Source organism: Natator depressus, chromosome 11 (assembly GCF_965152275.1).
Source record: "Natator depressus isolate rNatDep1 chromosome 11, rNatDep2.hap1, whole genome shotgun sequence".
Classification (NCBI taxonomy): Eukaryota; Metazoa; Chordata; order Testudines; family Cheloniidae; genus Natator; species Natator depressus.
The window spans coordinates 59,112,238-59,126,408 of NC_134244.1; the positions used below are offsets into that span (position 1 = coordinate 59,112,238).

Genomic DNA, 14,171 nt, shown 5'->3' on the forward strand with positions numbered 1-14,171 from the left:
GAGGATCTGCCGTTCTGTCTTAATCTGCCAGGATCTAGGACTGACTCTGGCACATCCTGCACTTCGGATCCATGTCATTTTGAGGAGTCGGGAGAGAATGTCACATTTTGCAGGAAGGAAAGAAACATTCTGAAGGTGTTTGTTCATTCTAAAACGGTAGCTGTCTGAAGCTGCTCAGAGGTTTGCAATGCCAATAGTTGTCTCACCCGGTTTGAATCAGTGGGCTAAGTGCCTTAGAAACACTGAAAAGGTGGAAAATAAATGCAATTTATCCCATGGCTATACATACTGTGTATGTATAAAATGTATGCAAATATTATGTACACACAAATCAGCATATCTGCTGAAACTGGATATTTCAGACAAAATCCAAAATTTTAAATACATGTCGTACATATCTTTAAACTGCATGCTCTCTCCATTCTGAAACAGATAAATTAAGTACCACAAAGGTAAGTATAAGTGGGTTTTTAAGCAGAGACCTTAGAAGCCAAGGTCCATCTGCTTTGCATAAAAATCAGTGGCATGTTTTTTAAGAGCAGGGCTTTGCCCAGTGTCCTCAGTCAAAACATCCCGTTTTCCTCCTCACTGATTTACAAAATGTAGCAGGTTGTATTCTACATACTTTGTATGTATCTGTTGATTGTAAAGTGCTTTGGGATCACTTAGGATGAAAAGTGCTACAGAAAAGTAAACTGTTCTTCTGATTCTTAGGACTCGGGTACTGTCCAGGCAGAAGGAAGTGGGATGTCACAATGAGTTACAAAGGGACATGAAAGTATAACTAGATACGTGTTTTTCCTGTTCTGGCAGGTCTTGCTCGTGCCAAGTCCATCCCCAGTCAGACATACTCTTCTGAGGTGGTGACACTCTGGTACCGTCCTCCTGATGTCCTACTCGGAGCCACTGATTATTCTTCTGATTTGGATATCTGGTGAGAAACCAACTTTGACACATTTTGGTATCTCTCAGGGAAACTGAACTATCATTTGCCTCATCTTTAGATGACTGAAACGGAGTCAGCCAAGTTTGAGCAAATATAGACTGAAAGATGTATCAAGGCCTGTGAGTAGTGAAGGTGCTGTGCTTATACTGTTGGGTTCCTACATGTGGCAAACATCAGTAGCTATGCTTTCAGGAATGCCATCCTCATATCTCACCTATACACCTCCCAGAGGTGTCATGAGTTCACTAACCTTTGTAAAGCACTTTCACATCTAATGCAAACGTGTATTATTCTGGAGGTATCTGACTGGCCAAGGCTGTGGTATCATTCTGGAAATACTGGTTTCTGGACACATGATAACTAGAAGAAGAATTACACCAAGAATAAATCTGACCTTTGATAACAAAACACAGCTCTGGCCATCAAAGAGTCCTAGATGGGTTTGGAGTTTGAAGGATATTTGGATTATCTTTACTTCTGTGATACCTCATCTTTTACACCACTGTTCATTTCCAAACACACTCCGCAGTTAAAATAGGCAAAGTCCCATGCTCTATACAATTAGACAACTGAGTAAACTTCTGCTCAATTTCACTCCTTCCTCAAGCGCCAGTTAATACTTTGTAACTCCATCATTCTGCTATGACCACTTCTGTGCCTGGACAAAGACCTCATTAGGGTCTTTGGGGGACTGGGCAGGAGCCTAATAGGCTGACAAAATCTGCAAGAAGCACAGGGAGACTTGCATTAGCAGGTGTGTGCCCAGCAGAACTCCAGCGCCACAAGGCAGGCATATTCTCCAGCAGCATGAGGCTTATCGGAGGTTCTGGTGGCCTGGGTCAGGAGGGCAGTGCAGGGGAGTGGGAGCTCTAAGTCTCTTCCTCTCTCCAAGGCTACTGCCACTTTAATTGCATCAAATTTTCAATGACTAAAATAACCTGTTTCTCCATTATAACGGCTCTCAGCAGCTAGGCAGATCTAAATTGGAATGTCCTCCCCCCACCTCTCTCTAAGCAGCCACCAGTCAATTGGCTCTCCCCAGGCTAAGCCACCTACAGCCCCTCATGGACTGTTGAAGAAGATGCCTGCCTGCCTAGTGGAACATGCAGTTGTACTCAAGGGTGTCAGAGCTTTCCCAAAAGTAGGGGAGGCTGCGGGCCCACCCCTGCCCTCCGAAGCCCCACCCCTGCCCTGGGCCGGGCAGGGAGGCCAGGGGTGGGGACACAGGACGGGGGCTGCTCTCGGCCCCCCTGCTCTGCAGGCAAGTGGAGGGTCTGCACGGCTCCTACAACTGCCCAGGCTCCCTGGCCAGGGCTTCACACTGGCCTAGCTGGGGGGCGGGGCGGGGCCTTGGGGGGAAGAGGAAGGGAAGGGGGCGGGGTCCACTCCGGCAAAAAGTGGACAGGACAGGCCTGTCCGCTTTCAAAAAGTGGGAGGGCTATGGCCCCCTTGTCCCCCCCCCCCCCCGGTTCCAGCGCCACTGGTGTACAAGGCAGACACCTTCTGGTACCTGCCCTCCTGCGCCTCACTGACTCAAGGCCAGTCCACGGGCCTGATCATCCCCTAAATATATAAACCTGGGGTTCCTGCTGTACAAAGCCAGGATCTCTGTTGCATAATTTTGCCCTAATGTACCATGTAGGACACAGGGGCTTGTCTATAAAGATTTCATCCAGCACTATCTGTCACCAGTAGCCCAGCATAAGGGACTCTGAGCCCCACTCCATTACATTCCAGTACAGCACCTTTGTTATAACACCTCCTTATAATAATAGCATTCAAAGTGTTCGCCTTTCAGAAAGACGTCATGCTGAGAGAATGGAAAGTATGTGAACTCTATTCCCTGACTTCCTCTCACAAGAGTCATTTATTATCTTGATGTAGGCTCCATATAAGTTCAATTTTTATCTATTAGGAAAAGATGTCCATTCACACAGATGTTACTTGTCTATCAGGAAAAAAGAAAAAAATCCTCTTCTTTCGGACATAGCAATTTACATGAAGTCGGGTCGGAATGCCCTTGGCAATGGCATGTGACAGTGAGTGTTAAAGCCTTGGTTTAAAGGAACCAATTATAAAAAATAAAACATGATGGCAATTCATCCATAATGCGCATGAGCAGCAATATTGTCAGTGGGAGGCACATGGAAAGTGAATAGGGCCTTGAATAGATTAAGAGAGATATAGAGGGAGGCTCACTAGCTCTTGGACTAACTTGCAGAGCTTCTTTAATCTCTTTCTCTCTTTCTCCCTCACTGTCTCTCCGAGACCTTAGAAGATTCAATTAAGGGACTTCAGGGAGACTAACAGAATGTTTCGGGAAGATTACACTGAACATCAGGGAAATTTTTTTTAAACACAAAATTCTTTATGAATACATAGAGTTGCTTTCGGCAGCTGCTGGTTTTGTGAGTACTGCCAGCTTGGCTGTATATCTTATTTTCAGTAAACCCCGCCCCCACAAGTGCCAAATATAATCTTACAGGAATATTACACCCAGGGCAGATTCATGCAGACCTGGAGCCCCCATGAGGTCATTTGTTGGGGATCTGTCCACTGCAAGGCCCTAGATTCAACATTCTTCTCATTCCTGCCTCAAATTTCTCTGCTCTCTATGCCAGCTAGGGCACTCAAAGGTGTTTAAGGACAACAGGAAATGCATCCAGAACTGGGAACTGTACTTGAAGATGAGGGGAACAGTGGATGAAGGTTTCCCATTGAACAGGAGGAGGGGGAAACCTGCAAATTACCCTCCTCAGTGACATGATAAAGAGGGAGAGAGAAATCCTGAATCCCCAGAGGGCCCAAGTTCTTATCACCACAGAGATCACCACCGTACACCACATGATGTAGCCCAGGAGCATGAGCAGCAAGTATCACACTAGCATTTGAACCTGTCCCTGGTGAATTGAGAGATGCTGTGACAGTAGATTTGGTAGCATTGTCTAAACCTGCCTTGATTACACCCACTTGAATTGAAGAATCTAATACCAAATTTTACATCTCATTGCACTTCAGCAATTTGTATCTTATTTTACAGCCCACATGAACATCAGGAACTTGTTGAAATCACAACTGTAGGCCCCTTTGTGAGGGATTTTACAAAGGGATTTAAGATAGCGCTCTCTGTTATTTAGTATTGGGGTTGGTAGGAAGGTCTGTTCAGGTTGGGTCACAGGAGGTGGAAGAGAAAATCCAGGAAGTACCCAAAAAAGGCAGAAAACATACTCTTAATTGGGTTAGATGCTAATCTCACTTGCCCCAATTTTACACCAGTGTAACTCCATTGAATTCAGTAGTTACTCTTGATTTATACCACAGCAAGTGAGATTAGCATAAAGGCCACACTCTGATTCTCCTGTATCACAAATATAAATCAGAGGAAACCCAGTGAAGCAAGTGGAATTACCCCAGTTTAAAATGGGTGCAAGTGAGAGGAGATTCATGCCCCCAAGCTATTGAATAATCACAAATGGAGCAGTAAAATGCACCATTGCATTTTTCCCTTAGGGAAGAATTTGCTTTTTTCCCCACCAATATACCCCTTCATCTCCACTGATTCCTCCAAAAGGTAGCTCTACAGAATAGAAATCCTTTGAGAAGCTTGTAGATATGAAGGGGCAGGGAGCCTCAAGAATAAAAATTCAGAAATTTAAGAAAAGAAATAAAGAAAAGAAAAAAGGAAAAAGCAAATTAAACGATTGTGTGCCTGGGCCTAACTCTTAGAAAATTTAAAATAAAATGTTTTTAGAAACATCCTGCGTAAGACAGCAATGAAGAAGCACTGCTCATTCCTATGGGGCTGGATCCAGAATAAATACCACGAAGGCTACTGAAAAGCAAAAGAAGAAAAAAAGAGGGGATGTGGATATACACTGAGGCAAATGTAAACATTTAAAAGTACATATTTAAATATTACAGAAGCACAGCTGCCAATTCCTAATTCACAGCAAATGTTAACTGAGCGTGGAAAAACTTGTTGAGTTCTACTTCCAGTTGTCACCCCGACTGGATCTCTGCACTAATGATTAGCAGCTCTGGATTTCTGTTTCCTATATTCTTTTCTGTTCAGATTGGAACTCTAGACCCTTGTGTCAGATGGCAGTTTAGGTAACAGAGATCAGTTTTGCAACACCCTTTTATGTCACTTACATGTGCAAACTTCCTAGCAGGACAGAAACCCTGGCCCTGATCTTGAAGAGGTGGAGTGCACCTCCAATTGAGAGTTAGAGACACTTGTGGCCTTGACGTCTTAGATTAAAATAGCAGCCCTGGCAGCACTGTACTGACTTATATTTATCAAAACAGGCTCTCCAGAAAGCTGCCTAGTTCTATCTACCTTATCTTGGGGGCTGCAAATAAATTAGGCCTGATATGAATCGATGTAAGACGTCACAATCTCACTGTTGCTGCTAAAGCTAATGACCATTTCCACCTAGCATTTCAAAAGCCATAAAAAAAGCCCTATCTGTATCACTGTGTAAGTGCCAGGGACCATTACTACAATACTATCTACCACCCTACCCAGAGTTACATTAACATCTAGGCCAACGTGCTGGAGAATAGACTTTTACATATATATATATATATATATATATATATATATATATATATATATATATACACACACACACACACACACACACACACACTGTACGTGCTGCTTACTTGAATGAGTTGGTATTTCTTTTTTGCAGGGGTGCAGGTTGTATATTGGTTGAAATGCTCCAGGGTCAACCCGTGTTCCCAGCAGTTACTGGTACGCTGGAACAGCTGGAGAAGATCTGGGCAGTGAGTAAAATACAGCCAGGAAATTGAGAGGAAAATATCAATGTTGTTAAATTGTACATCCTGAACATGGCTGCTTTATACAAGAGACGTAATTTGGTTTGAATCCTCAGTCCGATGTGCTAAGTTTACAGATATATCCTATAAACCATTTTATATTTGGTAACTTTCCTACAGTCACTAGAGTGCATCAAAATGGCTTTCCTTTGATGTTTGTCATCTCATCAAAAATTTAAAACCAATTACACTGACATCAAACTGAAGGAGTCATAAAAGGTATGTCGTTACTGCAAATCCTGTTCCCTCTAGTTAACACCCTTACTTGTCCAAGACATAAAGTAGATTGTCCTCTTTAAGAGGTGCTAACATTGTCCTAGCGCAGCATTTCACAGATTGGGCTCCTTACTCCAGGGGTCCATGGGCCCCACTGATCAATTCCTCCCCCGCCCTCCCTCCCTCCTGTCCCAGTATCTCCTGCACACTGGGGAACAGCTGTTCAGTGGCATGCAGGAGGAGCTGGGAGGGAAGGAGAGGAGTGGGGGCAGGACACGCTCAGGGAAGGGGGTGGAAAGAGGCAGGGAAGAGGAGGGGTAGGGGTAGAACAGGAGCGGTAAGAGGTAGGGCAGGGGTGGGACCTTGGGGGAAGGGGACAGGTCCTGGGGCTGAGTGGGGAATTTGGGGTTCACGAAAAATTTTAAATCAAAATAAAAGTCCTTAGGTTGCTAAAGTTTGAGAACCGCTGTCCTATCGGCTTATGCTGCTGATTTGTGACTGCTGCACTGAAAATGGCAACAAGATTCTGGGCTGGTCTATACTAGAAAATTAGGTCGGTAGCTAAAATGACCTATATCCTGTGACAAAGTTCCTCCTCTGCCTTGGTGGGTCCTGCGCTTATTGGCAGATTTGCTCGCCTCAGAGATTCATGGCAGCCCTCAGTTTGGCTACCCTTGCTAGTGGCTCAAACCTGCCATCCACTCAGCTAACCTCATCACTGGCCAGCATGGGGGAAACAGAGAACAATCCCCACAGTCTCTGTGTCCCACTTAGTGGGTTGGGGGCAGGGCAGATCCCTTTCCAATTTAGACCTTCCCTTCTGGTGTTTCTCACAGACCAGGTCAACTCCTCCTGTGTCTGATCAGGAGTTGGGCGGATGGAGGGAACCCCGGCCCACCCTCTACACCAGGTTCCAGCCCAGGGCCCTGTGGATGGCAGCTGTCCACAATGTTCCCTGTATCAGCTGTGTGACAGCTACAACACCCTGGGCTACTTCCCCATTGTCCTCCCCCCAGCACCTTCTTTATCCTCACTGCAGGATCTTCCTCCTGAAGCCTGATCACGCTTGAACTCTTCACTCCTCCAGCAGCACGCCTTCTCACTCCCTGCTCCTGGCACGTCCCCCTACTAACTGCTGGGAGGTCCTTTTTAAGCCAGGTGTCCTGATTAGCCTGCCTGCCATAATTGAATCTAGAAACTTCTTAATTGGCTCCAGGTGTCTTGATTAGCTTACCTGTCTTAATTGGTTCTGGCAGGTTCCTGATAGCTCTAGGGCAGCCCCTGCTCTGGTCACTCAGGGAACAGAAAACTGTTCATTCAGTGGCCAATATATTTGCCTTCTACCAGACTCCTGTATCCCACTGGTCTGGGTCTGTCACAATCCCCATGTAAACAGCACTAGGTCAATGGAAGAATTCTTCTGTTGACCTAGCTACTGCCTCTCAGGGAGGTGGATTACCTGTTCTGAAAGGAGAATCCCTCCCATCAGCATAGGTAGAGTTTACACTAAAGTACTACAGTGGCACATCTGCAGAGCTGTTACTGTAGCGTTGTACGTGTAGACAAGCCCTTTAAGGACACACTCCTGTTCCCACTGATGTTAATGTCAACACTATCATTGACATCCATCAAGGGGAGTAGATTGAAGGCCTAAGCCCATATAAGAGACTACTCAAGGAACTGTATGCTGCTGGATAATTAAGAGGATTAGGAAAAATCAACAGGGTCTGCCATCGTTCTGTATCACAGACCCACTCAGAAATTCTAGTTTTCATTTTTCATCTGGTTCCAACTGATGCTGGACTCGAACTATGGGTCTACTGATATCCATGGGATTCCTGGTGCACCAGCAAAAACCAAGAAAAAAAGACAGTTACCTTTTCCTTAACTGGTGTTCTTCGAGATGTGTTGCTCATGTCCACTCTATATTAGTTGTGGTGTGCTCACCACATGCACTGGTGCCAGAAGTTTTTCCTTTAGAAGTATCCATAGGGGACCGGCTCTGGCGCCCTCTGGAGTGGCACCCGCATGTTGCAGTATCAGGGGCGCCACCGTCTCCCTCCACCCTCAGTTCCTTCTTGCTGGAAACTCTGACAGTGGGGAAGGAGGGCAGTTGTGGAATGGACATGAGCAACACATCTTGAAGAACACCAGTTACGGAAAAGGTAACTGTCTTTTCTTCTTCAAGTGCTTGCTCATGTCCATGCCATATTAGGTGACTCCCAAGCAGTACCCCTGGAGGCGGGTAGGAATTCATGGACGTGTTGATTGCAACACAGCTCTGCCGAACCCAGCGTCATCTCTGGCCTGCTGAGTGATGGCATAATGAGAGGTAAATGTGTGAACAGAGGACCACATTGCAGCTCTACAGATGTCCTGGATAGGGACGTGCGCCGGGAAGGCCACCAAAGAAGCCTACGCTCTCATCGAGTGGGCTCTGACAATCGGCGGTGGCGGAACCCCCGCCAGGTTGTAACAGGTCCGTATGCACGAGGTGAACCAATTGGAAATCCTCTGCGAGGACAGCTGGTGACCCTTCATCCTACCCGCTGTAGCGATGAACAGTTGAGTCGATTTTCAGAAAGGTTTAGTACCGTTCTAAGTAGAAAGCCAAGGCCCTCCAGACGTCCAGGGAGTGAAGACGCATCTCTTCACTGGTCTTGGGTTTGGGACAGAACACCGGGAGGAAGATGTCCCGGTTCATATGGAAGGTGGAGACCACCTTTGGCAGGAAGGCTGGGGGGAGCCGCAACTGAACCTTATCTTTGTAGAAGACAGGTTACGGAGGTCCTGAGGTCAAGGCTTTAATTTCAGAGACCTGTCTTGCCGATGTCACCGCCACCAGGAACGCAACCTTCCATGACAGGTGGAAAAGGGAGCAGGAACCCAGCGGCTCAAACAGCAGGCCAGTGAGGCTAGAGAGGACCAAGTTAAGATTCCACTGCAGAACAGGAGTCCGTACCTGCAGGAAGAGTTTCTTGAGGTCTCTCAAGAATCTGACTGTCATGTCATGAGAAAACACTGTCTGGCCCTGGATTGGCGGGTGAAAAGTGGAGATGGCCATGAGATGCACTCTAATGGAAGAGTGTGCCAGGTCCTGGTTCCTCAGATGAAGCAGGTAGTCTAAGATAGACTGTATAGAAGAGTGTGTGGGAGAGATGCCATGCTTGGAGGCCCAGTGGGAAAACCTCATCCACTTGGCCAGGTAAGTCAGTCTAGTTGAGGGCTTCCTGCTTCCCAGAAAGACCTGTTGGACTTCATCTGAGCAGGTCCGCTCCTCCGGGTTCAGCCACACAGCATCCATGCCGAGAGGTGGAGGGACATGAGGTTGGGGTGAAGGAACTGACCATGATCCTGTGACAGCAAGTCTGGTTGGTTGGGCAGGAGGCAAGGGCCAGGGAGGGGCCACTGCCAGGTTCATGAGTGTGCCAACCAGTGCTGGCAGGGCCACACCCGGACAATCATGATAAACTGTGCTGTGTCTCTCTTGATCTTTGCCAGGACCCTGCTGATGAGAAGAATCGGAGGGAACGCGTATATCAGGTTCCCTGACCACGACAGGAGGAAGGCATCGAGAGGGAGGCCTTGCCGCAAACGAAACCAGTGGCAGTTCCTGTTTAGCCTTGTGGTGAACAAGTCCATTTGGGGAGTTCCTCACCTCTGGAAGATCTGCAGGCTACCTCTGGGTGGAGCGACCACTCGTGATGGGAGGAGAAGTCCCTGCTGAGGTGATCCACTAGCGTGTTCTTGACGCCAGGGAGGTGACAAGCTTCCAGATAGATTTCGTGGCTGATGCAGAAGTCCCAAAGATGGAGTGCTTCTTGGCAGAGTCGACGAACGTGCTCCCCCTTGCCTGTTGATGTAGAACATCGAGGCCATGTTGTCTGTCAGGACTCTCAGCACCTTGCCCAACAGGTGAGGTAGGAAGACTCCACATGCCAAGTGGACCACCCTGACTTCTTTGACGTTTATGTGTAATGTCATCTCCTCTGGGGATCACATACCCTGGCTCTTGAGATTGCCAAGGTGCGCGCCCCAGCTGAAGTCTGAGGCGTCCAATACCAATTCGATGGAGTGATGGGGGGTGTCAAATGGAACCCCCTCCAGAAGGGTCATGTGATCGGTCCACCATCGCAGTGAGACAAGTACCGTCAGGGGAATGGTAACAACCTTTTCCAGGTGATCTCTGGACTGGGATTAGACTGTTGCCAGCCATTGCTGCAGGGGTCACATCCGGAGCCTGGCATGGTGGACAACGTAGGTGTACACTGCCATGTGACCCAGCAGGCTCAGGCAAACCCTGGCCACAGTCAGGGGGAACGTGGAGACCTCCGCGATGAGGTCCATCAATGTCTGGAACCTTTCTAGGGGCAGGAACACTCTGGCGCACGTCGATTTGAGCACTGCTCCAATTAACTCTATCCTCTGCACCAGGACTAACGTAGATTTTTTGTCGTTTACCAGTAGCCACAGGGAGAGGCACATGGCTTGCAGCACTGCGACATCCTCTTGGACCTGAGACCTAGAGTTGCCCTTGACTAGCCAGTCGTCGAGGTACGGGTAGATCTGGATACCCTGATGCCTGAGGTAAACAGCCACCACTGACATGCACTTGGTAAACATGCTGGGTGCTGTGACCAGACCGAATGGGAGGACCACAAACTGGTAGTGGTGGGGCCCCACTGTAAATTGGAGGAAGCATCTGTGACCTTGAAAGATCGCTATATGGAAGTATGCGTCCTTCAAGTTGAGGGCAGCATACCAGTCTCCTGGATCCAGGGAGGGGATGATAGAAGCCAAGGAGACCATGCAGAACTTTAGCTTCTTTAGATACTTGTTGAGGTCCCTCAGGTCCAGGATGGGCCATAGACCACCCTTGGCTTTTGGATCAAGAAGTACTGGGAATAGAACCCCTTGTTTCTGTACTCGAGAGGAACTTCTTCCACTGCACCCAACTGTAGCAACCCCTTTACCTCCTGTGCGAGGAGACTCTCATGAGAAGGGTCCCTGAAGAGGGACGGGGAAAGGGGTTGCGGGAGGAAGTAAACTGTAGAATATAACCCTCCACCACAGTATTGAGGACCCAGCGGTCTGAAGTTATAGCTGTCCATGCAGGGAGGAAAAAAGAAAGGCAGTTGGAGAATGGCAGGACAGATGGATCCGGGGTAAAGTCTGGTAGGTCACCCTTGAGCGCACACTCAAAACGCTCGCTTGCCCCCCCTACTTATTGCGGGTCGAGCCTGACTGGGCAGAGGGAGGAGGTGGGTGGTTCAGACGGTGCTTGTCGCCCCTACTCTTCATATGGGGAGGCTCCTGTTGGGTTTGACTTCCTTGGCCCTGAGATTGCTGCAGTTTGAATGGCTTACAGGCTGTACCTGGAATGTCGGTCCCCTATGGATACTGCTAAGGGAAAAACTTCTGGCATCGGTGCATGTGGTGAGCACACACACCTAATATGGAATGGACATGAGCAAGCACTCGAAGAAGAACTAGAAGGAATAAGGAGAGACCAGTAGGAGTATTCTAATGAAGTCTATTGGGGAATTCACTAGGGGACATAGAATTTCTGAATGAGAACTCATTTCTATGACCTGCAGTGTCCCATCCTTTATTTGTGCTGCTGAATGACCTACATCTCCCTGCACCTGGGCTAAATCAAGGTGGATGTAACCAATATATGCGCTGTTGTATATTGCTCTTGGTCATTGACTCTTCAGAAACATGAAACATTAGCTTCTTGTTGTTTTTTGCTTTGAGTGGCCAACACTGCCATCCTCTGGCCACATCTTCAGCTTCTCTGTGGACTTACCCCTCTGAAATGGGACTTTCCCAAAGGTGATTGATCCAAAGAGGGGAAAACACAGAACTCTTCAACCAAGGCAGTAGGAAAATGGTTCTTTAGCCTCAAGCCTGAGGCTATGTCTACACTACAAATTACTTTGGTTTAATTTAGGTCACTATATATCTGAGCTGTTTGAAAGCTTCTTATGCGTTGGGTTAATAATTCATACTACAAAAGACAGAAATAATATTTAAGAATCAGGAAAGGAAGGTCTAAGAGCCATGAAATAGTTAATCCATTACACAGAAGGTTCGTTGTTGTTATACATTACATCGGGAAGATGACTATACTGAGACCAAGATTTTCAGAACTGATTAGCGACTGTTGGGTGTCCAACTTGGGACACTTTAAATGATGTTTAGAGGATAGGTGCTTGGTATTTTCTAAAAATCAGGTCCTTTAAAATGTCCCAATTTAAGTACCAAAAACTGAGGCAACCTCCATCACTAGTCACTTCTGAAAATCTTCAGCCTATGTCTGGTGTGCTTGTCTCAGTTTGAAGCTGTTTGTATAGAATCAACACCAACGTAGACAGTTCTGACGCTGTGAAATGAGCATTCATCCAAACTAGTCAGCAAGGCTGAGAGTCTGATAAAGTAAAATGTGTTCTTTAAAAACGTGCGTTGTAGATAGAAGTAAGCTTAATAAGCTTAAATTATTAGCTCAAAGCTCCCAGGTGTCAGATACCAATTTTGCACTAGATAGTCACACATTCAGTGGCTGTCAGTGACTTCTGTAGGGCTCAATGTGGGTACAGGAGTTCACCCATGTGGTTCTAGGAATGGGGCCAAAATAAGGCAAGCTCTACCAATTAATTGTCCAAAATGTTACCCAGCTAAAGCACACAAGGGAAAAATATAAGAGGGCTGGTAACACAAAGCAGCCAACAGACAAGGTGGGAGGGTGGTCTCTGTGGAATATAACATTGCATTTGTATGAATTTTTTTACAAACTGTTTTACGAATGGTAGCAAGTGCTCTAGCCCAGTCAGGCTGTGACATTTCCTTACCTGTGTCTTAGTTCCAGACATGTGGTATAGGAGGATATTTTTCATCTACAGCATTCTGTAGGACTGTGTGACATTGAGAAATAAAATGCTTTGGACTGTTTTTATACTGAATATGTTTGTTGTGTGAAATGGTAGAGACAGCTGGATTCAGCACATGTAAAATCATTTTGTTTCTTTATAGTGGTGTTGATGCAGTTGATTGAAGGGCAGAAGAATATTACAAGGAGGGAACAATATCTTTCCTGGTCTAGGAATTAATATTTTATTTTTCTTTGCAGGCTGAAATTGAGTGAATCCTACAACAAGTGTGACAATCAAAGGATGTTTTATATTTAGAAATGTGCAGATTTTGTGGCTATTTTTCAGGGGTAGGGCTTCAATCAGATTGATTTTTAAAAATGGCATGTAATTTGTTTCAGACAAGAGGTTAAGGTATTCAGGAGAAATCACATTCTGTTCAGTCATGTGCCATGCTATCTGAAACAGAAATTTTGCCATTCCTATATCAGATGTAGTGATGCTGCACCGTGAGAGTCTGGAAGGACAAGATGCCTTGTTTCCTTGAGCAATTTTAACTTACTAATGCTAATTCTAGGCTTCTTGTTTATCCATACAAAATGTTTGATAACTTGACCCAGAGATTTGTTATAGCTAGATTAAAAGAATGTAGGAAGGACTTGTAAAGGGTAAAGTAATCTTAGGAGTATGTTCATATCAATTAAATATATAGAGTCCAGGCCTAGATTCCAATCAGGAACCTATTCATTGAGGGGTCAAACTCAAAACAAAGCCCTGGATCCCAATCCCTGAGAATTTAACAGTGGACCCAAACGTCATGGTTTGCGACCACATCAACTTTTAAAGAGCAGACTGAAAAAATGTATTTCTAGCTTCTGATGAAATTGTGTAATTGATACTATATACTGGTATTCCGAGCCCATGCCTCATTCACACTCCAGTCCAGCAAGGCATTTAACCATGCACTTTAATCCCTCCCTGCTCAGCAAAGAACTTAAGCACATACTTACAGTTAAGTGCATTCTTAAGTTCTTTGCTGAACAGGATGATCTGCTGAATTGGGCTACAGAGCCAAATTCTGCCAGGTGCTGAACTCTCTCACTTTCCACTGACTTCTGTAGGAATTAAAGACTCTCTGTACCTCACAGGAGGTGCTCAGCATGTAGCAGAGTCAGGGCCAGAATTACAGTAGGAACAACAAAAAGAAAAGGAGTACTTGTGGCACCTTAGAGACTAACCAATTTATTTGAGCATAAGCTTTCGTGAGCTACAGCTCACTTCAAGCTTATGCTCAA

General features: G+C 46.2%; 1 protein-coding gene across 1 annotated transcript in view; it reads left to right on the forward strand.

The window, feature by feature from the left end:
* CDK15 (cyclin dependent kinase 15) overlaps window positions 1–14,171 on the forward strand; it is a 55,057-nt gene that overhangs the window by 12,361 nt on the left and 28,525 nt on the right. The window contains exons 8-9 of the mRNA XM_074966884.1: window positions 814–934; window positions 5,644–5,737. Of these exons, the coding sequence (XP_074822985.1) occupies window positions 814–934; window positions 5,644–5,737 (215 nt within the window). The remainder of the gene's footprint in view (window positions 1–813; window positions 935–5,643; window positions 5,738–14,171) is intronic.